Below are 25,600 nucleotides of genomic sequence, written 5' to 3'. Positions count from 1 at the left end.
GGTTAGGTTTTTCAGGGGGCACCTATAAAGTGGCCCTCTGGGTGCATGTATTTGTAAATCCAACATCGGTGTCAGTGTGCATTTGCCAATAAGAGAAGTTTGATATCAAACATCCCTATTTTCAGTGAAGCCATCATGTAGCCGGGGAACCCATTTTCACCAGTGTCCAGTATAGGGGAATATCTGCTCATGCAGGTATGCCCTCACATGTAATATTCAGCACCCTGCCTTAGGGCCGTTAGACCTGCTGTAGGGGTGACTTGCAAATATTACATGCAGTGTTAGGGACATGGCACACAGGGATGTGTGACATGTCAAGTTTTCACTTTTGTCTGCACCAAGACACGCAGTCTGCAATGGCAGTCTTGCACGTGCTTGGTGAGGGGTCCCTTAGGGTGGCACAATTCGTGCTGCAGCCCTTAGGAACTCTTTCGTATCTCAGGCCCTAGGGTACCATTTATTAGGGACTTACAAAGGGGGCTAAAGGTTTTGCCAAATGGGGGAACAATTGTAAAGCTTTTAGCGAAAGAACACTGGTACTAGAAACCTGGTTAGCAGGGACCAGTACACTTCAGCGAAAGTTGCATCAAAACCTTGGCAAAAAGTGGTGGCGAAGGCGCGGGGGGGATGTGGGCCGTCCGATTGCTCAGAGGCTTAAGTTTGCTTTTACACACTGGATTAACGTAAATCTTGGCGTGTTCCTCTTCAACAGCAGACCAAGGCAAATCACAATAAACCAACCCTGTGGTATGCTAAAGCTCTATGCCCCCTGGAAATCAAAATGTACGTTTTTAATGTTGATGAGACTACACAGACCTTGGCAGGATAGGTCTATTACACATCTGTTCTAAAATCCTGTAACAGTAAACCTTGCAGAGAATTATGCCCATTCTCTTCAATTCAAATTAAAGGCAAGTAATAAGCAGAAAACTTTGACCGTAAATGGATTGCCTTGCCCAAATGCTACTGGTATTTCCACTGTTCCCTCTGAAGCTCTCAGATTGTATTTTTAACCACCCACCTGCCTCCCCGTCTCCCCACCCCCGATTGCAGTTGCGAAGAGGCTATAAAATGGTCCTACAACTCTAAGCTACGAAGCCCTATAATCTACTAATAGGATTTCACAGTTCTAGCCTTGGTAAAACATGCTTCTTTGTCCTGACTTGACAACTGTTAAATCCAGTGCCTCCAATTAGCCTTGTCCATTGAAAGTGCTCCAAAGCATATCAAAACACTAAAATATTTAAAAACATGCTAAAGTTCTATTATATAAATATATATTACTTATTCTTTTTCGATACGACCCTAACCGCAACAAATCACAAGAAGATTGAAACAAACTCAAATTAGGTTTGTAAAACTTGATTAGAAGTCTTTCTGGAGATAGGCTGGGGTCAGGCTATAATAAAAAGTACACCAATGCATGTCCCCTTTTCGAACTCAATAGTAGTTATATGTTTTTTCCGTACCACAATAGCTTTGTCTCTTACTCCCATTTTTAAGTTTCATACTCTGGAGAATTACCCTAATCCTCAAATACCTCGAGATTATAAAATATTCTATTGAAGAGAACACACCAATATTGTTGCTGGGCTGGAGCTGGGTTTATAAATGTCATGCCAGAGTAAGGATTTTGGAGATCCTTCTTAAAGATGTTTGCAAGCTAAAGCAGTAAGTTAAAAACAACATGCACAGTATACAGCCCATGTTCACTACTCCAAATTCTAGTTTCAGCTGAACTACATAGCAGAAACTGGGATGACCAAAAATTAACTTTATTGCATTGCTAATTCTCTTTTCCATTTCCACATATAACTTCTTTCCAAAATGAAATTACTACGTAACACCATGTAAATCGATTTTGGAGAAAAGACTGTTAGGAAATAATTTATCCTTGGTGTTTGCAGATTCAGGGTATAGCTTTATGTTGAACTGCTTTTAGATGACAACTAGAGGTTGCCCTATAATGTTGTCACACAAGTAGTGGTATGTTGGTGTCTGTTCAATTTTACTGCCCCCACATGCCAGCTGTATAGGTCAGTGTCAATTTATGGTTGATATTGTAATAATGTGGCACAAACAGGGAATTGCTGCCGACCTTATAGTGTGCTGTGTAGTTTTACCATGCAAAAGTGGGAGCAAATAGAATAAGCCTCATGGATGCCTGCCATTTTCTCATCAGATAAGGAATCAGTGATAATTAAGTAAAAGCATGACCGAATATCCCTAAAAGAATTCATGCATAGAGCATTGCCCATAAGCTGCAGGTACCTTAGAACAAAGTTTGGGCATTTTTCATTTTCTTTAGTGGCAAACAGATCAACTATGCGTGCTACCCATTTCTGGGAGTACTTAAGCAGTGCTAAGAGATAATTTTGCCATTCATGTGTTTGTTGCTGCGTCCTGCTGATCAGGTTTGTGATGCCGTTGTCCATTCCCAGTAAAGGTTCAGCGAGGAAGACGACTTTATAACAAATGGCCCAATACCATATCGTTTGGGCTAGGTTTGAAAACTGGGGCTAGTGCGTGCCGCTCTGTTGCTGAATCTAGTACATTAAGTCAAGTTGTCCAATGAGCATAGTTTTGTTGCAAATTACTAGGAAAAACGCTCTCAGGGCTAGTTGTACAGTCATCAAATCCGAAAGACTAATGTGCAGTTGCTGCTGTTGAGACCAGGTTGTCTAAATATGCTCTCCAGCCTGTAAGGGAGGTCTGGTCACCTGCAGCTGAGGGCCGATAAATGAGTCGCCCAGTAACAACTTGTTCTGACATTTAGGTTTGTGCTGCACGTTGGGCTCTACCTACACTAGACCTTCCCATTTAGCTTGTGACCATTGCCTGGAAAGACACTCCTGTAGTAGGAGCATATGAATGTGAGCATATGGAAGTATGGCAATACATATGTCCAGCCATTTCATGATCATACACACTATCACTGAGCATGTAGTCAGGTAAAGAGGAGGCAGCCTTTCAAAAGCAATCACATTCATTGTAGTGGTATGCTTTACCCGTCACTGTGTCAGTATGGCTCCTAAGAAGAGTTGTATTTGACAGGAACAAAGATGTGATTACTTGATAATTAGGTTGAATCCCAATTTGTGTAAAAGGAACATTAGCTGTTGCGGGTCTGCTAGGCATCACTGGATTCTGCTCTTTATCAGTCAGCCATCCAGATACAGAAAGATATATATGGAGCTGCAGGAGAGATGTGCTGAAACCATCCCAACATATTTGGTAACTCTTGAGCAGTCGTGACCCTAAAGTGTAGTACTTTAAACTGCTAATGTGATGGCCTGTGCAGAGCAGTGGATTGATATCTTGCAGAGCTGGCATCTTAAAGCACTATTATCCTATGTAACAACTGAGTTGCCCGAGGTCTAGTGCTAGCTTTCGTGTCCATTGCATTTTGGGGATTAGTAAGCATAGGGAATATACTCCTTGTCCTCTCATTCTTTGGAAGAAGTTACATTGCCCTTTGAGAAGCAATGCCTTTAACTTCTCCAGTAGCAGCTCTGGTGTTCCAGGGTGATGGTATGGGGACAAGGTTTTATATTTGGTAGTGTGGTATGACATTGTAAGCTGTATCCATGGGCAAGTATGGATGAAACCCACTTGTCTAAGCTTATCTCTTCCAAGTGGGGAAGAAAGGCCTTTTTCTTCCCTCGACAGGTGTTCTTTAATCAGGGCAATGGATGGTAAGTCATTAGTTACGGACAGAGGAACCCTTGACTTGGGCTCTGATGCATTTTCTTTAGCCATTTGCTCAATCTTTGTATCTGGTATGGCCGGAAGAACAAGTTACTTACCTTCGGTAATGCTGTATCTGTAAGAAACATTAGTTAGTTAGATTCCTCACCTTAGAATATCCCCAGGCGTCAGACTGGATCCGGAAGATTTTTCGTCAGCAATACCCCTTGCGCATCGCTAGGCGTCGTCTGCGGCTCCGCGTCCGTCGTTGGCGTCGTGCGCCGTAATGACGGAGTACTTTGACGCCGCCCTCGCGCGCTGACGTCAGTTCTTGTACATAGCTTTCCGCGCCAGGAACGCAGAGCCATGCAAGAGACCGACACTGGTGCCAAAAAAGTCAAGGGGCCTGAAAAGGACAACCTTAACCCTAGAAGTCAGTTCGCAGAACGGGGAGGATGGGTGGGTCGGTGAGGAATCTAACTATCTAATGTTTCTTACAGATACATCGTTACCGAAGGGAAGTAACTTGTTCATCTGAAAGAAACACGTTAGTTAGATTCCTCACCTTAGAATAGATACCCAAGCAATACCAACCCCGGTGGTGGGTCTGCGAACCAAGATCACACCAGAAAGTCCTGGAGGACAAAACGGCCAAAGAAGCCATCCCTCCGGACTTGGCTGTCTAGGCAATAATGCCTGGCAAACGTGTGTAGCGAAGCCCACGTAGCCGCCTGACAGATGTCCTGCAAAGGGACTCCCCGTCCCAAAGCAGTGTGGTCCTTTTTCGCCAAGGAGTAACAGATTTTGATGCACAAAACGACCCACCGGGAGATGGTCCGTTTGTGCACAGCTTTTCCCTTCTTAGCACCCACGTATCCAACGAAAAGTTGGTCGTCCACCCGAAACTGTTTGGTGCGGTCCAAATAAAAGGAGAGCGCACGTTTTGGGTCCAGACGGTGGAGCCTCTCTTCCTCTTTGGAAGGATGCGGAGGCGGAAAGAAGGTGGGCAAGGTGACAGATTGCCCAAGATGAAAGGGAGTCACCACTTTCGGTAGAAAGGAAGGACGAGGCCGAAGGACAACCTTGTCCGGATGAACAGACAGAAAAGGAGGCTTGGACGATAGAGCCTGGAGCTCACTCACCCGTCTAGCCGAGGTGATGGCTACCAGGAAAGCAGTCTTAAGCGTCAGAAGACGAAGAGGACAATTGTGAAGAGGCTCAAAGGGAGCGCACATCAGAAATGTGAGAACAAGATTCAAGTCCCACTGAGGCATTACGAAAGGAACAGGAGGGAACGTATGAGTAATGCCTTTAAGAAAGCGTTGAACCACAGGGGACTTGAAAAGAGAAGGCTGATCAGGAAGCCGTAAGAAGGCAGAGAGGGCAGCAAGATAACCTTTCAAGGTGCCCAGGGCAGAGCCTTGCCGGGCCAAAGAAAGAAGAAAGAGGAGAACCTCAGAAAGAGGGGCGGAAAGGGGATCCACAGCCTTTGCTGTGCACCATGCCACAAATTTGTTCCACCGGCAGGCGTATACCGTCTTTGTGGAGGGACGCCTGGCTGCCAGAATGATATAGACTTCAGGAGGCAAGTCAAATGGCATCAACTGCCACCGCTCAATCTCCACGCATGGAGGTGGAGGCTGGACAGGTTCGGGTGGAGGACCGTCCCCTGCTGCTGCGACAGAAGATCCTCCCGAAGGGGCAGACGTATCGGAGGATCGGTCAACACACTGAGTAGCTCGGGATACCAGTACCTTCGTGCCCAATCCGGAGCCACCAAGATGACTTGGGCCCGGTCGCGCCTGATCTTCAGCACTCTGGGCAGAAGTGGTATAGGCGGAAAGGCGTACAACAGACCGCAACTCCACTCGTGACGAAAAGCGTCGCCGAGCGAGTGCCGCCTTGGAAATTCCAACGCGCAGAACTGCTGACATTGCGCGTTCTAGTCGGTGGCGAATAGATCTAACCAAGGCTCTCCCCACTGCTGAAAGAGACCTTGCGCCACCTCGGAGTTCAGACGCCATTCGTGATCCATCATGCACCGGCGGCTGAGTTCGTCTGTTCTGGCGTTCAGAGAGCCCGCCAGATGTTGAACCACCAGGGTGATGCCCTGATGTCCCAGCCATGTCCAGAGGCGCAGAGCCTCTTGACAAAGGGTCCACGACCCCACCCCGCCCTGTTTGTTGCAATACCACATGGCGGTGGTGTTGTCCGTGAACACCTGCACGACACTTCCCCGGACAGAGGGAAGGAAGGCTTTCAGTGCAAGTCGAATCGCTCTCAGCTCCAACAAGTTGATGTGGAGGCGAGACTCCGCCGGAGACCAGAGGCCTCTGATCTCCGCCTCTCCCATATGGCCACCCCATCCCAGGAGGGACGCATCCGTCACTACGACATGCTCCGGTAGGGGTAGGGAGAGGCTCTTGCCCGTGACCCAATCGCGGTCCGTGAGCCACCACTGCAACTGCTGTGCAGTGCCCTTCGAGATCAAGACATGGTCGGACAGGTTGCCGTGATGCTGGGCCCACTGAAACTTCAGGTCCCACTGCAGAGCCCGCATGCGCCGCCTGGCGTGATGCACTAGTAGGATGCAGGAGGCCATGAGCCCCAGAAGCCGCAACACTAGCCTGACCGAAACCCAGGATAGAGGCCGAAAGATGGGAATCAGGGCCTGTATATCCCGGACCCGCTGTTCCGGTGGATGAACCCGGAACTGCGCCGAATCGAGAACCGCTCCGATGAAAAGGAGCTTCTGAGAGGGGCTCAGGTGTGACTTCGGCACGTTGATGGAAAACCCCAGCAAATGCAGGAGATCCGCCGTAGTCTGGAGGTGGGAGACGACTGCCTGGGGCGAGCCCGCCTTCAACAACCAGTCGTCGAGATAGGGGAAGACTGGAACCCCTGATCTGCGCAGATGAGCTGCGACCACCGCCATCACTTTCGTGAACACCCGAGGGGCACTGGTAAGGCCGAAGGGGAGCACGGTGAACTGAAAGTGCTCCTGACCCACCGTGAACCGCAGGTAACGCCAGTGGGCCGGCAGGACGGGGATGTGGAAATATGCGTCCTGCAAGTCTAACGCTACCATCCAGTCTCCAGGGTCGAGGGCAGCTAGAACCTGAGCCAAAGTCAACATTTTTAACCGTTCCTTCCGGAGGAAGGCATTGACGTCCCTGAGGTCCAAGATAGGGCGTAGGCCCCCTTTGCCCTTCTTGGGAACCAGAAAGTAGTGGGAATAACAACCACGACCTACTTCTGGGCTTGGAACGCGCTCGACGGCCTCTTTTGCCAAGAGGGCCGAAACTTCCTCTCGCAGTCGATTCAAATGATCCTCCGAGATACGGTGGTGCTGCGGTGGCATGGCTGGAGGGGTAGTCTCGAAGGGAAGGGAGTAGCCCCTTAGGACGATTTGCAGCACCCACCTGTCCGAAGTGATGGTACGCCAGTGGAGCAGGTGATGGCAAACTCTGCCTCCCACTGGCGATGAATGGGCCTGAAAGCTCGGACTAGGAAGGCTTTGAGGCGGATGCTGCCGGGGTGGATGTGGACTGACCGCGTCGTCCTCCAGAACCGCCTCAGCGGAAACCACGTCCGCGTGCAGGTTGGGTCTGCGGCCGGTGGCTCTGCGGACGTGAGGAGGCGCCCCTTCCTTGGCCACGAAAGGGGCGAAAGGCGGAAGCTGACGTGGCCGTAGCCCGGGAGTCCTTAAAGCGAGCCAGCGCACTGTCCGCTTTCTCACCAAAAAGGCGAGCGCCATCAAAGGGCATGTCCATGAGAGAGCTCTGGACATCCCCCGAAAAGGACGTGGACCGCAGCCAGGCGTGACGCCGAAGCGCCACCGTGGTGGAAATCGCCCTACCCAGCGAGTCCGTGGTGTCAAGTCCACACCGTATTGCATGGCGCGCTGCATCCCTCCCATCGGCCAGAGCCTTGGAAAGTCGTGTCCGGGCCTCCTCCGGGCACAGGGGCAGCACGTCCTCCACCGTATCCCACAGAGAGTGGGAGAAACGATCCAAGAGACAGGCGGTGTTTAAAGACCGCAGGCCTAAACTGAGGGAGGAGAACAGCTTCTTGCCAAACTGTTCCAGTCTCTTGGATTCCCGGTCCTGAGGAGCGGACGGGAAGGAGGTTTGGGAGGTAGAGGCCTGGATAACCAGGCTCTCGGGGGTGGGGTGTTGCGACAGAAAACTGGGGTCGCCCGGAGCAGGGCGGTGGCGCCTGGCGACGTTCCTATCCACAGGAGGAACTGTGGAGGGCTTGGACCAGGTGCCCTGTAGAACGTCAGTGAGGGCCTCATTGAATGGCAGCAGAGGCTCAGTGGAGCTTGCTGCAGACTGAAGCACCTCAGTGAGGATGTTAGTCCTCACAGCCACGGCAGGCAGCTCAAGCCCGAGGGCTTCGGCCGCCTTGCGCAGCACCACGGAAAAAGCAGCACCCTCCTCCGAAGCCACAGTCGGAGGAGAGATGGATCCAGCGTCCGGTGAGGTATCCAGACAACTGGCCTCCCCCAGTTCATCTGCCCAGTCCTGTGACAGTTGAGCCTGAACAGCCATAGGGTCATCGGACCCCTCCCAGTCGCCCCCGTCATTCGATTCCTGGTAAACAGGTGGAATGATCGGAGCCGGACGATAGACATAGTGAGCCTCGAGCGGCGTCGGGTGCGGCGTCTGTGGGCGCCGCATAGGCGTCGGGTCCGGAAAGGGGCTGAACCGGGGAACGACGTCGACCGGAGTCGGCGTCGGGGGTGGAACCGGAGTCGGCGCCGGCGGAGGAGGCGTGACGAGGTCGACTGGCGTCGACGGGGGCTCAGGCATGGGCCCCTCGGGGACCTGCGGCGTCGGGGCCAGAGCCTCCAACGGCGCCGGGGCCGGAGCCGCCGGCGCGCAAGGTTGCCCAGTCGAGTCCGCGGGGCCCAAAGGCGCGCCGGCGGGCGTCGACGGCGGAGGCAGTTTCCTCATGGCAGAGAGGAAGGCACCGATCTCCGCCGGCGTCGCGTCAGTCCCAGGGACCGGCGGGTATGGGGACGTGCGCGGCTCCTGCGGAGCCGCGGGGGTGGAACCACCCTGACCCTCGGCCGAGTCGCGCGACCAGCGAGGGGAGTCCGAAGAGCGGTGTCGCCTCTTGGACTTCTTAGATCGCTTGGACTTACCCGAAGACTTCGAGCCAGACGAGCGATGACGTCTGTCGCGGCTCCGCGACCGATCCTTGGACCTCCTCCTGGACCGGGATCGAGAAGGGCGCGGAGCCGAGTGTCGGAGCTCGAGAAGCTTACGGGACCGCTCCCGCCTAGCTTTCTAGGTCAGGGCCTGGCAGTCGGAGCACGAGTCCGCGTCGTGGTCGAGGCCCAAACAGTAGAGGCACCGGCAGTGGTGATCGGTCACCGACATCAGTCGGTGGAAATCGTCGCAAGCCTTGAACCCAGGCATCCTACCGGCACCAGATGTCGATTGACAAAGATCAAAAGGGATCAAAATATTTAGTCAAAAAAGACTAAAAGGGGTAGCTCTCCCGGATCGGCGCGGAAAAAAGAAGAACTGACGTCAGCGCGCGAGGGTGCCATCTAAGTACTCCGATGACGTCATTACGGCGCACGACGCCAACAACGGACGCGGAGCTGCAGACGACGCCTAGCGACGTGCAAGGGGTATTGCTGGCGAAAAATCTTCCGGATCCAGTCTGACGCCTGGGGATATTCTAAGGTGAGGAATATAAGGTGAGGAATCTAACTAACGTGTGTCTTTCAGATCTTTGTCCCTTCCAAAAGCCCTGTTGATGACAAAAAGCAAGGTTCTATTGTGTAGCTTCAGCTTTGGCTCCTCTCGACTCTTGGGATCGAAAACCAGGCCTGTCAATTTGGATATGGATGCTTCCAAAACCTTAGCTATTTCCGAGTCTTTATTAATCTTCAAGCAGTTTGAACCAGTAAACTTGTGGACTAAACAGATGCTCTCCATCAAAATGGGCATTTAGCAGATGCTACTGGGCTTCAGGATGGAAGTCAGAGGTTTTGAGGTAGGCACATCAGAGTAAAATGCTTATATTTACCTCGCTGGAAGCAGTATCAGCAACATTCAGTACACGTGGGATGTTTGCATTGGAGAGGAATTTTTCCCCTTGAACCTACTCCTTGCCGCTTTAATATGCCTCTGGCAAGTGTTTTACAAGTTGCTCCATCTCTTTCCAGTGGTACCTGTCATATCAGGATAACAGACTTACTGAGTCAGCAATGCACCATTTTGTGGCTTCGATGACCACTACCCTCTTCCTGACTGCGTCACTATTCCTACTCTCCTTGTCTGGGGAGGGGGGGTGCATCCACAGTACTGTGCATAGGGGCACTCTTCTTAGCTATATGAACAAACTGGTGGTATGTGACCTCAAATGAGAAAGTGATCATCTGGCGCTGTCTTGAACATACTCTACTCCTAGTGTGACAACACTAATTATACTGGGTGGTGAGCTGCAGACGGTCATGCTTTTGAGCATGCTGTGGCGTCATTTAGGCACCGTAGCTTTACAGGACAGGGCTTCAAAGATGGGTCCTCTCGTGGGTCCATGCTATAAGAATGCCATTGGTCCTCTCCAGTCTACGTAGGAAAGAGAACTTTAGAACGGTCAGGGATATAGATCACATGTTTAGTGTCCAAACAGTGTACGCAGAATGTGATGGCGAGTGATAATGCGCCATGACAGATAGTGGACTAGTATCCCTAGGCCTATGCCTCTACGATGTGGGGAATTACTTAAGTCCTAAAATGAGGCCTCTTGAAAACAGAGTTTCCTTTTGTGTTTATGGGCCCCTCTGGCATCTGCGTGGTGAACATGCAAGTACATGTCCTGTTACAGGAAGGATGTAGATCCTCTTCCAACATTTGCGCATTCCTGCAAATGGTGCTGGCTTACTGGACAATGAGGATTGTTTTGAACAGACTGTGCCATCGACCTCCGTTCACAGGCTGGGACTCCAAACTTGGTGCTGAGGAGTTACTCGAGGCCCAGGCTCAGCTGGCTGCTGCCCAGGATACTCCATAGGTAAGACTAGCTTTCGAGGCAGATGCAGATTGTCACAAATTTCTGGGCACAGATTCAGGGGCTCAAAACCAGTCTCTGTAGAGGGCGATGCTTGCCTGAGAGTCAAGACTCTTGTTGAGGGAAGATCACTGCACAAAAGACCTTCCGATTACGTAGTTGGCTTAGACGCAGTCTTTGTCCTGGGTATGTGTTGCATTGGGGTGTCATGGAGACTGCTGATCTGTGAATTCAGAGCCCTCTGAGGACACAATCAGAAGTCCTATTATCTTGGCCGCCAGGGGTACCAATGGGTCTCTTCCACTGTAGTATGTTCGCTCTACATCCTCAACACCCGAGTCAGTTGATGGCTAGGAAGAGCTTTGATGCTGCATTGTGTAGTGTGCCCACCTAAGTTCTATTTTGTTATGGATTTTCTTGTTTTTGAAGGCCTCACAGTTTGATTCTCCATGGTCTCTGGGTAGGCAGAGGTTACAAAATCCCAAACACAGGTCTGACCACAGGAATTTGCAGTTACATTTAGGGCAAAACTGGAGCTGTGTGTTCTCCATGAGCCACCAGTGCCCACCACTAGATGGCATGAGGGTGCAAAACATCTGATCTACAGCAACGCATGTTGCAAACAGTTATTTGCCAGTAATGTTCTTTGCAGTACAAGACTTATGAAAGATCAACCTATTTTTAATAAATCCTTTTGTTTGGGGGGGGGGGGGGGGCAACAAGTTTTTGCTGGACCTAAATATTATGGTCTTGGAAATAGAGGAGTGTGAAATCAGACCATTTGCAGTGTAGGTTAGGAACAGCCTTTTGTGTTGGCATGCTTTAAATATTTTTTCCAAACTCAAGTTCAGTGTCTACAGTACTACTGACAACACAAAGGGGATTGAAATATGCATGCAAATGAACAGATTTACAAGGATGAGAAAGATGGACCATTGGCATTGATGAGACATTTACCTTAAAATGTGCGTGGTCACATGACAAAATTTAAGGTGGAAAAAGTTGCATCATACTAGGGGTGTACTCAATCTCTAATTCTAGAGGTCTAACAAAGCCCCATTAGGTTTAGATTTTTACTGTTAAGTCACCTACAGTCAGTCACCTGTGAGATTTTGTTGATAGAGTTTAGTATTTTTAAGCTTGCACACAAGTTTAATGTTAATTCAACATATACTACAATAGAATTTCTCATTAGAAGCAGCTTGGATAATTCCCAATGTTTGACTAGCACTTCAAATATTCCAACACAAACCAACAAGATATGCAGAATTTAAAATGTTTCAAACACTACAATGAGTTGCATTACTCCAGAAATTACCTTGCATGCTCTAGAAAGTGTGCAGCTGTGTTATCCCAAATATTGATACAGTTAGCAGAGTCTGATGTGTATTGCCAAAACAATCAAAGCTGCAGCCATAAGCAGAAATACAGTTCCACTGATCACACTAACGACCTACATTGTTTCCATTTGAATAACACGGCAGACTGCCGAGACAGTTTTGGCATGTTTCACATTAAACATTTGAACAGGGAAATAAGAAGGTGGACATAAAGGACATTCTAAAGGGATAGCTGCCGGGGAAATTTGCTTGAAAGCATATTGAAGTGCAGGTCTGGAGGGGGAAAGTACCAAAATATGTCAAAGTTTCACTTTAAATTGTGCATATTGTGGATTTAATTCTACATTAGAGGAGCCTAGGGAGCTTGCTTACCTCCCGAAAGATCCATTTTATTGCTCTGCATGGCTTCCTCTGGTGATTCTCTCTGAAATAAAATATTGCATCCATTTAATGTTTCACTCGCAAAAGGGCAGACACGGTACCCAAAACAGCTTCCCTACTTTATACAATGCAGTGAACTAGAGGAACACAATGGGTGAAACAAATCTCAAATTAAACAGCACTAAGATGATGTGCGGGGTATAGAATAATCAGTCTCAAAACCAGGTACTTGTACTTTTTCAGTGAATGGCTGCAAAAAGAAACTCGGAGCAACTTTCTTCCAAGGAGAGTCTGCCACACAAAATAACCATGCAAAACCAAAGGGGGTGATGGACGGAGTGTTGAACAGTGCAAGCACTCACCCCCAGTCAACTGATCTCGGTTTAATCCATCATCATTCTTTAGCTCACTCCGCCACCCCAGTTCAGATATGGACATATGCAAATCAGTCTGACCCTGTGCCTCATGGGAACAGTCCAGCCAGAACTGCCAGGCCATGTCTTCCCTGGACCGGAAACAAGCATCCTGGGACCGGTTTCTGGCTAATCAGCCGTCATCAGCCAGGCTAGCTTGAATCCAGTGGCAAGTGAGCGAGCACCGGAAACCACCAGTTCAAATTAAGCACGGATTAGAAGTATATAACACGTATCAGTGCACACTTCAAATACTTCATCACATTGTCATACAACTCAATGGTACAGATTTTATCGAGTTTGAAAGGATGAGAAGCTGAGTTGGTTGTCTTCGAATTAGACCCTGGCTGACACGCACAGTTCTCTGTTTCAGATGCGGTTAATCTCGGCGCTATCAGCCTTTAATTATATATGTATACACCTATACCGGAAGTGCCTGTGGAAGGAAAATTATAGGTGTGGTACAAAAGCAAACTGGCTTGGCGACCGCCTGGGTTAGGACGTGAGAGATATGCCTCTGTTGGATGCATTAATGAAAGCAATCTTTATTTTTGACTGTCACTATAAAGGCGTTTAATACTTTGAACATGTGTGTGTATGTGCTGCCACTGCTATGTTTATGTAAGCACGCACGAGATATACTTGGGTGGGTGTGTGTGTACTTGGCATACATAGCAGTGTGTGTGTTCACCTCTGCAGCGTCTAGTTATTGCTCGGCGAAAGTGCGCGAGTGTGCAAATTATGCTGAAAAATGTGCGCATGCAAGGGTTGAAATATTTAGAATGTGGGTGTAGCTACTGTCTAAGGCATTCCCAGGTGCCTCTCTTTGCGAGCTTGTGCATGTTCTTGTGAACAATGTTGAAATAATGGTCATGTCTGTGAGCTAAGTGTGTTTGTGTGTGTACGTGTTTGTGCACATGTGTTTGTCTGGAGGATTATGTATGTGTGTGCAGGGGTTTGTGCACATATTGGCTCTCGCAGCCACAACACTCTTCAACCGGGGACTCGGGAGAAGAACAACAATGTCTGCGGTGAGTCAGTGACGTAATTATATTTACTTTGCATGTAATATGGCATTCTGGCAGATGCATACTGTAGACCCTGCCCTGATAAATAAGTGACGGTGCTTAGCACCGGAAAACACCGGCACAAATTAAGCACTGAGACAGCCAACGCGTTTTATCCACATAAATGGACTTCTTGAGGGTAAACTATTCGATGATGCAATCCTTAGATATGAACCTTTAAACATACCATCAATCCCATGCGATAATCCCTTCATGGGAAGTCAAGTTCTATGACCAGTTTGGGAAATCAATCTGGAAAGTATTTGGGCCTATCCAACCCGTAGTTGGCACTCGTTAGTTCACATTGCGTGATGTGGAAAGGAGTATGGGTGTGCGGCTTCTGGCACCAATCGAAGTGTTAACTATGAGGTGGAAAGGCTCTAATCATTTCCAAATCAATTTCCAAAACTGGTCACAGAATTAGCCTTCCCATGAAGGGACTATCGCTTAGGATTGATTGGATGGTTACAGGTTGATATCTAAGGACTGTCAAATAAAATTTGTAAAGAAGAAGTTTGTTTATGTGGACGAAACGCATTGGCTGTCTCCACTGTAACATCTGCAGTTCGGTTTTAAACATAGAAAAAGTGAAGAAATGGGAAACCCTGGAATCTGAATGGTACTTTTTTCAAATGAAAATATTTACTACTGTGCATCTCTATTTTTATTGGTATGTTTCTTTGACCAAAATGTTACACCTTGACAGCAGATGCCTGCAGCGAATGCACGCGGACAACTGATTTATTGATATTGATTATTATTGGAGCGCAGGAATGTGTGTGGCAATCTATGGTCTACTGCCTAGTTTGTTGCATTACTTGCAAAAACAGTTTTGACGTACATGCCAGCACATTTAAAGGCTCCATCTTAGAAATGGATCCATGTGACGTTGCCGTACATTGGATAAAATGTTTAATAACAGAATGTTGATATTTGAATTTTTTTTTTTTTTTTTAAATCTACGTCAAAGGAAGTGTTTTTAAACAAAGTACCTGCTGATCTATGCCAGTGCAGGGTGTAAATGATGGATTTGTCATGGCTGGGTAGGTGAAGAGGGGATGAGGGTTTGGAAAAATCAGACTAGTTTAAAGTTATCACACTGATAAGTGGGAAGCAACTTAACAGCTACCAATTAGGGAAACTCAGCCTTGCTACATGGGTGAAATGGTTTCAATTTAGCACAAAAGCGTGAAAAACACTGGTACTTACAGAAAATCCCATGTTGTTGAATTGCTTCACAAATGGATTCATCCATGACTCATCTTGCTTATTTACATTTTTCATTGTTCCCTGTAAGAACATTGTGATGTACAAATGCATCAGAAGGACAGATTAACAATTTAAAACCGACCAACTGTGGTGTAAAGCATGCACAACTGTACAAATTGAGGGTGGACAAGTTAGGAGGCAAAATACTGTGAAATCTATTACACGAACCACAAACATCAAATACAAAATCATGTTAACGGGATACCCAGAGAAAGCTAAATTTAAATCCATTCCGACTCGCCTCTACATTTATCACCCAGCCATTACCTTTGATGGCATTTTCTTCATGTAAGGTGGCCAAGCGTGGTGAGATGGGTTCGAATCATGTGCAGAATGACTGTTCCACATTCCAATCTCAACATCTTCGTCTTCTTCCCACCTTGTGTGGCGGCTTCCAGTTGGTGGCATTTCCTCCCCACACCAGCCATCTTGCATAGATTTGGGGACTGCAAATTACAGATAAGTGTCCAGAAGTGATTGGAAGTTCCTTCAGTCTGCAATGGTTCTAAAACACTGCAATATCTGCAATCCTATACCCTCAAGCGCTTTATTTTTTAATGGAATAAATAACATCTAAGATATCAAGATCATAAAACTATATCGGTTTTCTAATTAAAGTAGCCCAAAGGGATCCAGTATTTTTTAAATTGAAATCTGCCCCTAAAATAAATAAATCAAGATACTTTCCACTCAAATCCTCAACATAGCTTTGATTAACCATCTGAAAGTTTGAGTATTTCACCTTTACATTAAATAAACATTAGCTCTTATTTTATGATAGCATCATAAAAAGGAATAGAAGTTGCCAGAACATTATAATCGTAAACAACACAAATGCGTCTACAGTTTAAATTCTCACCCTAATTGAGCTGGCTTCCAATTACAAAAAGCTGGAATGACTGGTTCAGCACATTTCCAAGACTCTCACAGTAATAGAATGTTAGCACTATTTACCACCCAGTTTGAATAGAAGTTAGTAAGCTGCCATTTTAAATCAGGAACATTGTCTTTAGATGATTTTTCTGACATTGAGAATGTTTAAGCCGTGGGTTTCTGTAGGGAGCTGGGTTTCTGTTGCATTATCCCCCCCCCCCCCCCCCCCCACACACTTTTTGCTAGATTTCTGATGCACATTGACTTGATGTGACCTGGGTCCTGCCAATCAGGTTCTCAGGGCCTGTGTTCTTTCCCAAAACTGTACCTTGTACCCCCAATTGGCACCTCTGGCCACGTGTCAATCCACTGTAAAATGTACCATGGGTACCAAGGGCACTGTGACCAAGGAAGGCCTCTAGAGGCTGCAGCACATTGTGCCACCCTTAGAGGTCCTGTACCTTAACTAACACACACACACATTGACATAGAACACATCCCTGTGTGCCATGCCTACAACCCACTGCCTATGGCATAGGTCAGCCACCCCTCTAGCTGGGTGCACTATACCACTGGTGAGGGTGCAGGTGCATGAGCCCTGTACCCCTACAGTGTCCAAGTCCATTCTTAGACATTATAAGTGCAGTAAAGCCATAAAGAGAATATGGTCTGGGCGCTTGTCATTACAAACTCCACAGCACCATAATGGCTTTACTGAATTCTGGGAAGTTTGGTATCAAACTTCTCAGCATAATAAACCCACAGTGATGCTAGTGTGGGATTTGTTATACAATGCCCTCAGAGGGCATTTTAGAGATGCCCCCTGAAAAACGATCAGCCTCTGCTGGGTTCCCTGACTGGTAAACACCAGCCTGCCACAAGAAATATTTCTAGACCCCTGGGGAGGGAGCCATCTCTCCCTGAGCCCAGAAAAAAAAGCCTTTGCTTGGCGGAGGTGGTCACCCTTACCCCAGGCCAGGAAGAGCCATCTGTGGCAGGGGAGCTTCAAAGACCTTGCCACCTTGTAACTCGACACCCAGCCTCTCCTGCTATCAGAAGCAGGCACCCTTCCTGTCTCCCCTCCTTTTCAAGGCAATAAGAGGGGGCCTAACCATGTCTAAAGAGGCACTCTCACTAGGGCCGTCTCTGGCATTGTTGTAATTGCAACGCAGTGAGTATTCCCTGGGTGGTGCTGGTGTGTGGAGTCAAAGTTTAAGGCCGAGTTAGTTGGGAGCCACCCTCTGCCCACTGTTTTCCTAATGGGTGTTATGCCTCTCTTATAAGTGCCCTAAAATAACGCTTCATTACTTTAGTCCGGTCACTGTGTTTTTTAGGTCTGTGCTGTATCTCAGAGAATGCTGTATCTACAATATGCGCTTCAAGCACCGAGCATCTTTTTCATTAGTTCCTCTTACTGTCCTTTGTAAATGCCAGCTTTTGTTTGGTGAATACGCTTAGGGGTCCCTCCTTCTTGACTTTTAAATCCTCCCATGAGGACTACCCCTGTTACATGTGCTATTACACTTCAGGGTAGTTAGGATACTCAGAGCACCTTTTTTGTTGGTCCGCCTCTACCTGTGTTAACTGTTAGTGCTATGTTTACTTCATGCGCCAGCTTGATGAAAGGTTTGCAGCCTCTTTATTTGCCGAGCCCCCACCCGGCTTGTTTAGGACTTGTTCTATTTTGTTTCCACAGGGCAGGAAGGGAAGGCTCGCTGGTCGCACAGCTGCTCCCCATGCCTTTCGATTTACAGTACGATTGAAAACCGGTCCTGTTGATTAGTTTCCTGCTGATGGCAGCCTAAAGACAGTTCTAAAGTGAGACTATGTTTGCTAGCCCTTTTCACAATTGTTTTTTTTTTTTTTTTTTTTAATTAAGAGAAGACAGTGTATGTAGCATGTTTGAATGACACAAACTTTGTGTATATACACGTTCTACTGTTAGGGTTTCTTGCCAACTTTAGAATATGTATGCAGTCCTCAGGAAGCTTTAAGAATCCAAATTCTAGGTGCTCAGGTGCCAGACCACAAGATTGAGAAAACCGACCCTGGGGTGTAGTCGCTTCCCTTTGAGGTGACTGAGTTAGTCTGTTAAAAAAAAAAAATGCTGATTTCCATGTCAACAAATGGGCGTCTCTGCTGTTAGAGTAACATGACTGAAGTGTCCAAGGTGGAGCACTAAGGAAAGTGCCATTGGTATGTGCCTCATTTTCTGTACCGTACAAAATAAGGGATCAGTACTAGCAGGGGAAAAGCATAAGCGTTTAACCCCAACCAACTTATCCATAAGGGACTGCCCGTGGACAGCAGGAGTAGGCACTTCATGTCAAAGTTTTGGAATTTTGCATGTTTTTGTGGTTGGAGAACAGGTCTCCTGTTGAGGTCCCCCCCAACATTATATGTGTGTAGAAAATGAAAGGGGATCCCCCATTCATAAGTTTGTTGGTGCATCCTGCTTAGTAAGTCAAAGTTCCTGTCCACACCCAAGAGATATTGTGCATGTATTTAGAAACACATTGTCCAATGCCAAATTGCTGTGCTAATTTGAAAAGTTGTGGAAAATGTGTACCCCCTGTTTCTGTGTGGGCTACATAGCAGCCATGTTGTCTGAGCAAACGTGAACCACTTTGTTTTGATGTGTTGGGTAGGACTGCTGCTTGACTACACCTATATGAAGGATGCTTTCCTGGTGTATGTATAGTTAGATTGACTGTGTGCTCAGCGTCCTGATAATGATGAGTCCTGATAATGATGAGTCCGTTTAAGTTATCTGTGACTGTGGTTAGAGAAACAATCCCCCTATTGATAAATTTCTGTTCCACCACGGCAGTCTGTGCTGAACACTGGGCTGCACCAAAACATCATCTTGGGAGGGAGAGGGCCTTTAGAAATTATTTGAAGTGATCTAGGGGTTGACAGCTCACAGGTCTACAACTGGTCTTAATGTCTTGTAATTTTTGCGGCATTAGAGATATGGTAAGGAGTCCACCTCCCTTTGTTTTTGTCTGCACCTCTTACAGTAAGAGTTGAAAATGATTCTTTTACATTTTGTGAGGTAGGGCGGTACATTTGGAGAGATAATTTGAAACTACAAGCAACATGCTTCAGCTAATATTGATAACTCACTGATCCGAGATTATTTCCTTTCATTGTGAAAGATATAACTCCACTCTTCCCCAAGCGGTGTTTTGTGGTTTGGGGAAATGAGGGGTTGACCACTCCAGAGCAGCGAAGTTACCATCAACTAGTCCACTTCCGGCCTTTCCATTTCATGAAAGGCTCATCTTGAATATTGCGGCTATCTACCTCAAAGCTGCCCAGCATGGAAGGCTTCTGTTGCTGGTATGCCTGCCTTGTATATTTGGGTTTGGATTTTTTTAGCTAGTCATGACTGTGGTGTATGAAATCTAGTTCTTTGTTGATTTTAGAGAATACTCATTGCCTTTTAGGTCTCGGCTAGCGAAGGCTGCGCTTGCGCAGTCTCGCTCGCGAGAGATAATGACTTGGAGAAGAGGGGCTTGAACCCGCCCCTCTTCTCCCCTCTTCTCCATTGGCTGGCCTCTTGAATGCTGGCCAGCCATTGGAGAAGAGGTTCGTCACTCCGAACAGGCCCCGTCCTTTTCGGATTTGGGGGCGTGTTTTTTGCAACTTTTCTAATTATCTCCTCCAGCCAATGGCAAGAGGAGAGAAAAGCAAAGCACGCCCCCGAATTTGAAACCGCCGCTGCCTTTCTCCGAGGCATTTCTGCTTTGCCTCGGAGAAAGGCAGTTGTCCTCTGACTGTCGTGTTTCTTGTTTGCCTTTATATCGAGGTGGGCACATCGCTGCACTGAGTGCGGGGTGCCGCTCGTGCCCAGGGCTCGGCTCTGGAGCCGATGTGCCCGTTGTACAGCACCTCTTCCGGGTTGGTCAGCTGCCTGGGACGGAACGCCGCGAATCATTTAACTTCACAGTGCCTCGTTTTCTCTCAACGACCAGTTTGAGAACATTGTGAAACCGATTGTTTTTGAACGAGTGCTATACAATAACGCCACAACTGCACAGTGCAATAAATAATAGGAGTGGTTTGTGAATAACATTACTATTAACCTTATATAGATCACACAGCAAAACTGATAACATTAAAGGCCGCCTGATGACATACAGCAATGCTTCTAAGCATGGCAAAGATTATTTTCAAACAACATCACTCAATTCACCAATAGAATCTAACATACTCTATTTTAAACAACGTACGTGGAAGAAATTCAATGTTTCTTTATTTAAAAAAAAAAAAATGTATATTTTTATACGATGTTTGTGATGTGATTTACAAGCCACATCTCGCGAGGACTCGGCTCGACCTTTTGGCGCTTAGGGTCGAGCCAGACCCGTAGCCCGCTTCTCTGTAGTACATTCCAGGCTTAAATGCGGAAAGTCGCTAATATTAGTGCAGACAGAGTCACTTATGTGCCGGACTCAACTCTTAAAGGCGGGGGTTGGGGGGCAAGGACGGTCAGTTGCAGGACTAGACTATTTTAGCGAGACCTCCGAGCTCTTCCGTCTCTGCCAGCCCATATTCACTCCGCATTACTGTATTTGCTGAAGCATGGCGCCTCTTGTTGTGTTTGCGCTGACACGTTGGCCGGTTCTGCTTACTCAGAAGTTTGTTTTTCGTAGAGTCAAGGTATGGGTTTTGTATTTTTTGACTAAGCACAAACATTGGCTGGTTCTACACAATCACAAGTCAGATTTCGTTTTTCGTTGAGTTACGCTACAGCGCGAGTCTGCACAAACATCGGCCGGTTTGGCTCTGATTTTCGCTGAGTCACAAAACCTTCTGATTTCCCAGTGAGTAATGCTTCCCCGTAACTACCCACCACCCCCCAACTGATTCTTGCCGAGTCATGGTTGGCTAAATTGGAGAGGTGAATTTACCTGCACCATACATACCAACCTTTTAGGAAAGTGGAAGTTTAAAAAAAAACATAATCGGAGAATGTACTTCCCCCATGAACTTCTATTGAAGCAGGTGCGTTTTTAGCAGGGAGACGGCCGAAATAAAGCAATTTGGGGCTCAAACAATCTCGAGTCTCCGTCTGAATCAGGTCCAGTGCATGTATGACAGTGCACCACAACGTACTGGCTATAAAAAGTTTCTTATTCTTTCTCACTACATATCTCTCTCTACCTCACTACTCCACTCTATCTCACTACCCACTCTCTCAATCACTAACTCACTTTCACTCTTTCACTACCCCCCACTCTCTCTCTCTCTCACTAACTCACTTTCACTCTTTCACTACCCCACTCTCTCTCTCTCACTAACTCACTTCACTCTTTCACTACCCCACTCTCTCTCTCTCACTAACTCACTTTCACTCTTTCACTACCCCACTCTCTCTCTCTCACTAACTCACTTTCATCACCTTTCACTACCCACTCTCTCTCATCTCACTACTCACTTTCACTCTCTTTCACTACCCACTCTCTCTCACTCACTAACTCACTTTCACTCTCTTTCACTACCCCATCTCTCTCTCACTCACTAACTCACTTCACTCTCTTTCACTACCCCACTCTCACTCACTACCTCACTCTTTCTATCTCACTAACTCACTTCACTCTCACGTACCTCACTCTTTCTATCTCACTAACTCACTTTCACTCTCACTACCTCACTCTTTCTATCTCACTAACTTCACTTTCACTCTCACTACCTCACCTTTCTATCTCACTATCTCACTTCACTCTCACTACCTCACTCTTTCTATCTCACTAACTCACTTTCACTCCACTCACATCTTTCTATCTCACTAACTCACTTTCACTCTCACTACCTCACTCTTTCTATCTCACTAACTCACTTTCACTCTCACTACCTCACTCTTCTATCTCACTAACTCACTTTTCACTCTCACTAACTCACTACATCACAACATCCATCTCCCTCTCCCTCTCCATCTCCATCTCCCTCCTCTCCCTCCCTCTCCATCTCCCTCCCTCTCCCTCTCCTCTCCATCCTCCCTCCCTCTCCATCTCCTCCCTCTCCATCTCCCTCTCCTCTCCATCTCCTCTCCTCTCCATCTCCCTTTCCCTCTCATCTCCCTCCTCTCCATCTCCCTCCCTCCCTCTCCATCTCCCTCCCTCCCTCACTCTCCATCTCCCTCCCTCCCTCTCCACCTCCCTCCCTCCCTCTCCTCCTCCCTCCCTCCCTCTCCATCTCCCCCATCTCCTCCCTCCCTCCCATCTCCCTCCCCCCCCATCTCCCTCCCCCCCCATCTCCCTCCCTCTCCCTCTCCCTCCCTCCCCCCCCATCTCCCTCCTTCTCCATCTCCCTCCCCCACTCTCCATCTCCTCCCTCACTCTCCATCTCCCTCCCTCACTCTCCATCTCCCTCCTCACTCTCCATCTCCCTCCCTCACTCTCCCATCTCCCTCCCTCCCTCCCTCTCCATCTCCCTCCCTCTCCATCTCCCTCCCTCCCACTCTCCCCTCCCCTCCCTCCTCTCCATCTCCCTCCCCTCCCCTCTCCATCTCCCTCCCTCCCTCTCCATCTCCCTCCCTCCCTCTCCATCTCCCTCTCCATCTCCATCTCCCTCTCCCTCCATCCCCTCCCTCTCCATCTCCTCCCTCTCCATCTCCCTCCCTCTCCATCTCCCTCCACATCTCCCTCTCCATCTCCCTCACTCTCCATCTTCCCTCACTCATCCCCTCTCCCTCACTCTCCATCTCCCTCACTCTCCATCTCCCTCACTCTCCATCTCCCTCACTCTCCATCTCCTCACTCTCCATCTCCCTCACTCTCCATCTCCCTCACTCTCCATCTCCCTCACTCTCCATCTCCCTCACTCTCCATCTCCCTCACTCTCCATCTCCCTCACTCTCCATCTCCCTCACTCTCCATCTCCCTCACTCTCCATCTCCCTCACTCTCCATCTCCCTCACTCTCCATCTCCCTCACTCTCCATCTCCCTCACTCTCCATCTCCCTCACTCTCCATCTCCCTCACTCTCCATCTCCCCTCACTCTCCATCTCCCTCACTCTCCACTCCCTCACTCTCCATCTCCCTCACTCTCCATCTCCCTCACTCTCCATCTCCCTCACTCTCCATCTCCCTCACTCTCCATCTCCCTCACTCTCCATCTCCCTCCCTCTCCATCTCCCTCACTCTCCATCTCCTCACTCTCCATCTCCCTCACTCTCCATCTCCCTCACTCTCCATCTCCCTCACTCTCCATCTCCCTCACTCTCCATCTCCCTCACTCTCCATCTCCCTCACTCTCAATCTCCTCACTCTCCATCTCCCTCACTCTCCATCTCCCTCACTCTCCATCTCCCTCACTCTCCATCTCCCTCACTCTCCATCTCCTCACTCTCTCTCACTACCTCACTCTCTCTCACCTACCTCACTCTCTCTCACTACCTCACTCTCTCTCACTACCTCACTCTCTCTCACTACCTCACTCTCTCTCACTACCTCACTCTCTCTCACTACCTCACTCTCTCTCACTACCTCACTCTCTCTCACTACCTCACTCTCTCTCACTACCTCACTCTCTCACTACCTCACTCTCTCTCACTACCTCACTCTCTCTCACTACCTCACTCTCTCTCACTACCTCACTCTATATTTCAATACCTCACTCTCTCTCACTACCTCACTCTCTCTCTGCTAATGCAATAGGTATCACATATGCAAAAAAAAGCCAATAGAAATGACAATGCCATTTATTTAGGGATACAAAAATAATAAAAAAAAATAATGAGCAATACCAATAGCTCTACCTATAATATTGCCGAGACCATTGCATTGTAAATGCTTGTTTTTAAATATTCTACAACATCAAGGACTTCTATTCCAAAAACAGTTTACTGTTAAATGGTAGAGCAATGATGTGCAGACCAATTATCGTGAGCATGAACCACAAAATTAGAAGCTAGCCAGGTCAGCTCTGAAAGACACTGGCGTAGATCTGTCTACAAGGTGTTTCTGCAGCATCTAAAATACAACAAATGTTAGTGTTTTATATTTTCTTAACCTAGCCAATAACTAGGTTTGCTCTTTTGTATGCGTCTTGAAGATTCTGCATTAAACTGCACTTCCACTGAAACCGATCATATGTTGAGAGGGGATCACTGAATGTGCAAAGCTCTACTGCATAGTTGACCCCCTAAGAATGCGCTTACTGCAGTCAATTATCTTACTTTCTTTGTCCAGTGGGGATGTAGCCCATGTTCCCAATGCCCTTTTCCTGCAGCATGGACCACTAGTGAACCAGCTGGCCTATGTTCCTGATGAAAACAGGATCCTGCGGAGCAGGTTTCTATTTCTTCTCCACTCTGAGTTACTACAGTGACTGACAGGGACTTAGAGGTTTTCCCTTGAACACTTCACCACTGTATTCAGCATTGACAGAAATTGAGAACTTCCCTTTGCCTTCCTCTAAATTCCAATTAATGTTGTGATGAGCTATTACTGCATGGTAAGCAGACATATCAAGTGGAGAAGCTTTAACTGGGTGTGGCATTGGGAAAGACCGGAATTCTTTGGTATGGCAGCCTCAAAAGTAAAATGGAGACTCCTTCATGCTATGGAAGCTGGTGATCAAGGAGTCAGAGGTTTTGAAGTGGAAATTACAGCAGAAGATAGTAATGACTGGGGCTGTCGCTACTGATGTTGGCATTTCTTTGGTCCACCCCACCTTAAAAGTTTTCTGGTTAGGGGTATAGATCAGCTGAGAAGGTGGCCTTTGTTGTACACTATTGTGGTGTCTGAACCTATTCTGTTGTGCACAGTCTAATTCTACTCCAGAATGGCAATGTTTAACAAGGGGGATTTGAAGTAAAACCATTTTTGCTGACAGATGTGGTTGTGGCTGCAGTGTGTAAGTAATAGACTGGATCTGCAGCTTACCTACTTTGATCCTGTGTTGCATTTCCTTCAGTTTTCTTCTGGAGAAACCCCAAAAAAAGACAGTACTGTAGAATTGCTTCACTGCTGAGGCCAAAACAAGCAATTGTGTTGTGACGTGGCTATTCTTGAAGAGTTCCAGTGAGCAGGCTGCCTTCTTCCAGAAGGAGGCATGTCTGTTAATGCTTCCTGGCCATTTACCAAAAAGCCCCTAGAATGCATGCAGGCATTTCAGTGCAGGGTAGCCATGGATCAAGAATTTAAAAGAAAACTCCGGGACGCACTTCAGAATCAGTCTGAACGCATCTAAACTGTCGCTCGCCAGTTAAGAGAAGGGGTTTTTCATGTGGCAAGGACAAAGGCCGTCTTAATCAGTTGACATATCACTCACTGAGTCCCATGGCACTAGCACAGGAGCAGAAAGGAATGAATTTAGATTCATTTTGGCTAACTAAGCCTAGAAAACCTTAATTGCCAGCGAAGGATGTGTACCAAAAACAAAATGGTTACTTAACAGGAGGAGTAGATTTCCAGCTTGAAGAGTTTTGTGGATTCCCAGGCTGTGAATATATTCTGCCATTTAGTGGTTGGGTATAGACGAGTGTTAGTTCTCTCCCCTCCCCACCGCCCGCAGCCCCCCACCCACCCC

The 25,600-nt window shown here is 47.6% G+C and overlaps 1 protein-coding gene across 7 annotated transcripts in view; it reads right to left on the bottom strand.

Annotated features, from left to right (window-relative positions):
- Nucleotides 1-25,600, bottom strand: part of TNRC6A (trinucleotide repeat containing adaptor 6A) — a 451,850-nt gene that overhangs the window by 284,271 nt on the left and 141,979 nt on the right. For all 7 annotated transcript variants that reach the window (XM_085629474.1, XM_085629478.1, XM_085629475.1 and 4 more), the window contains 3 exons: nucleotides 15,454-15,632; nucleotides 15,127-15,207; nucleotides 12,429-12,480 (listed from right to left, as the gene is read on the bottom strand). In XM_085629474.1, coding sequence (XP_085485600.1) covers nucleotides 12,429-12,480; nucleotides 15,127-15,207; nucleotides 15,454-15,632 — 312 coding nt within the window. The remainder of the gene's footprint in view (nucleotides 1-12,428; nucleotides 12,481-15,126; nucleotides 15,208-15,453; nucleotides 15,633-25,600) is intronic.

This window comes from Triturus cristatus, chromosome 10 (assembly GCF_964204655.1).
Source record: "Triturus cristatus chromosome 10, aTriCri1.1, whole genome shotgun sequence".
In the NCBI taxonomy this organism is placed as follows: domain Eukaryota; kingdom Metazoa; phylum Chordata; class Amphibia; order Caudata; family Salamandridae; genus Triturus; species Triturus cristatus.
Note: the sequence above shows the minus strand (reverse complement) of the source record. Positions and strands in the feature narration are given on the sequence as shown.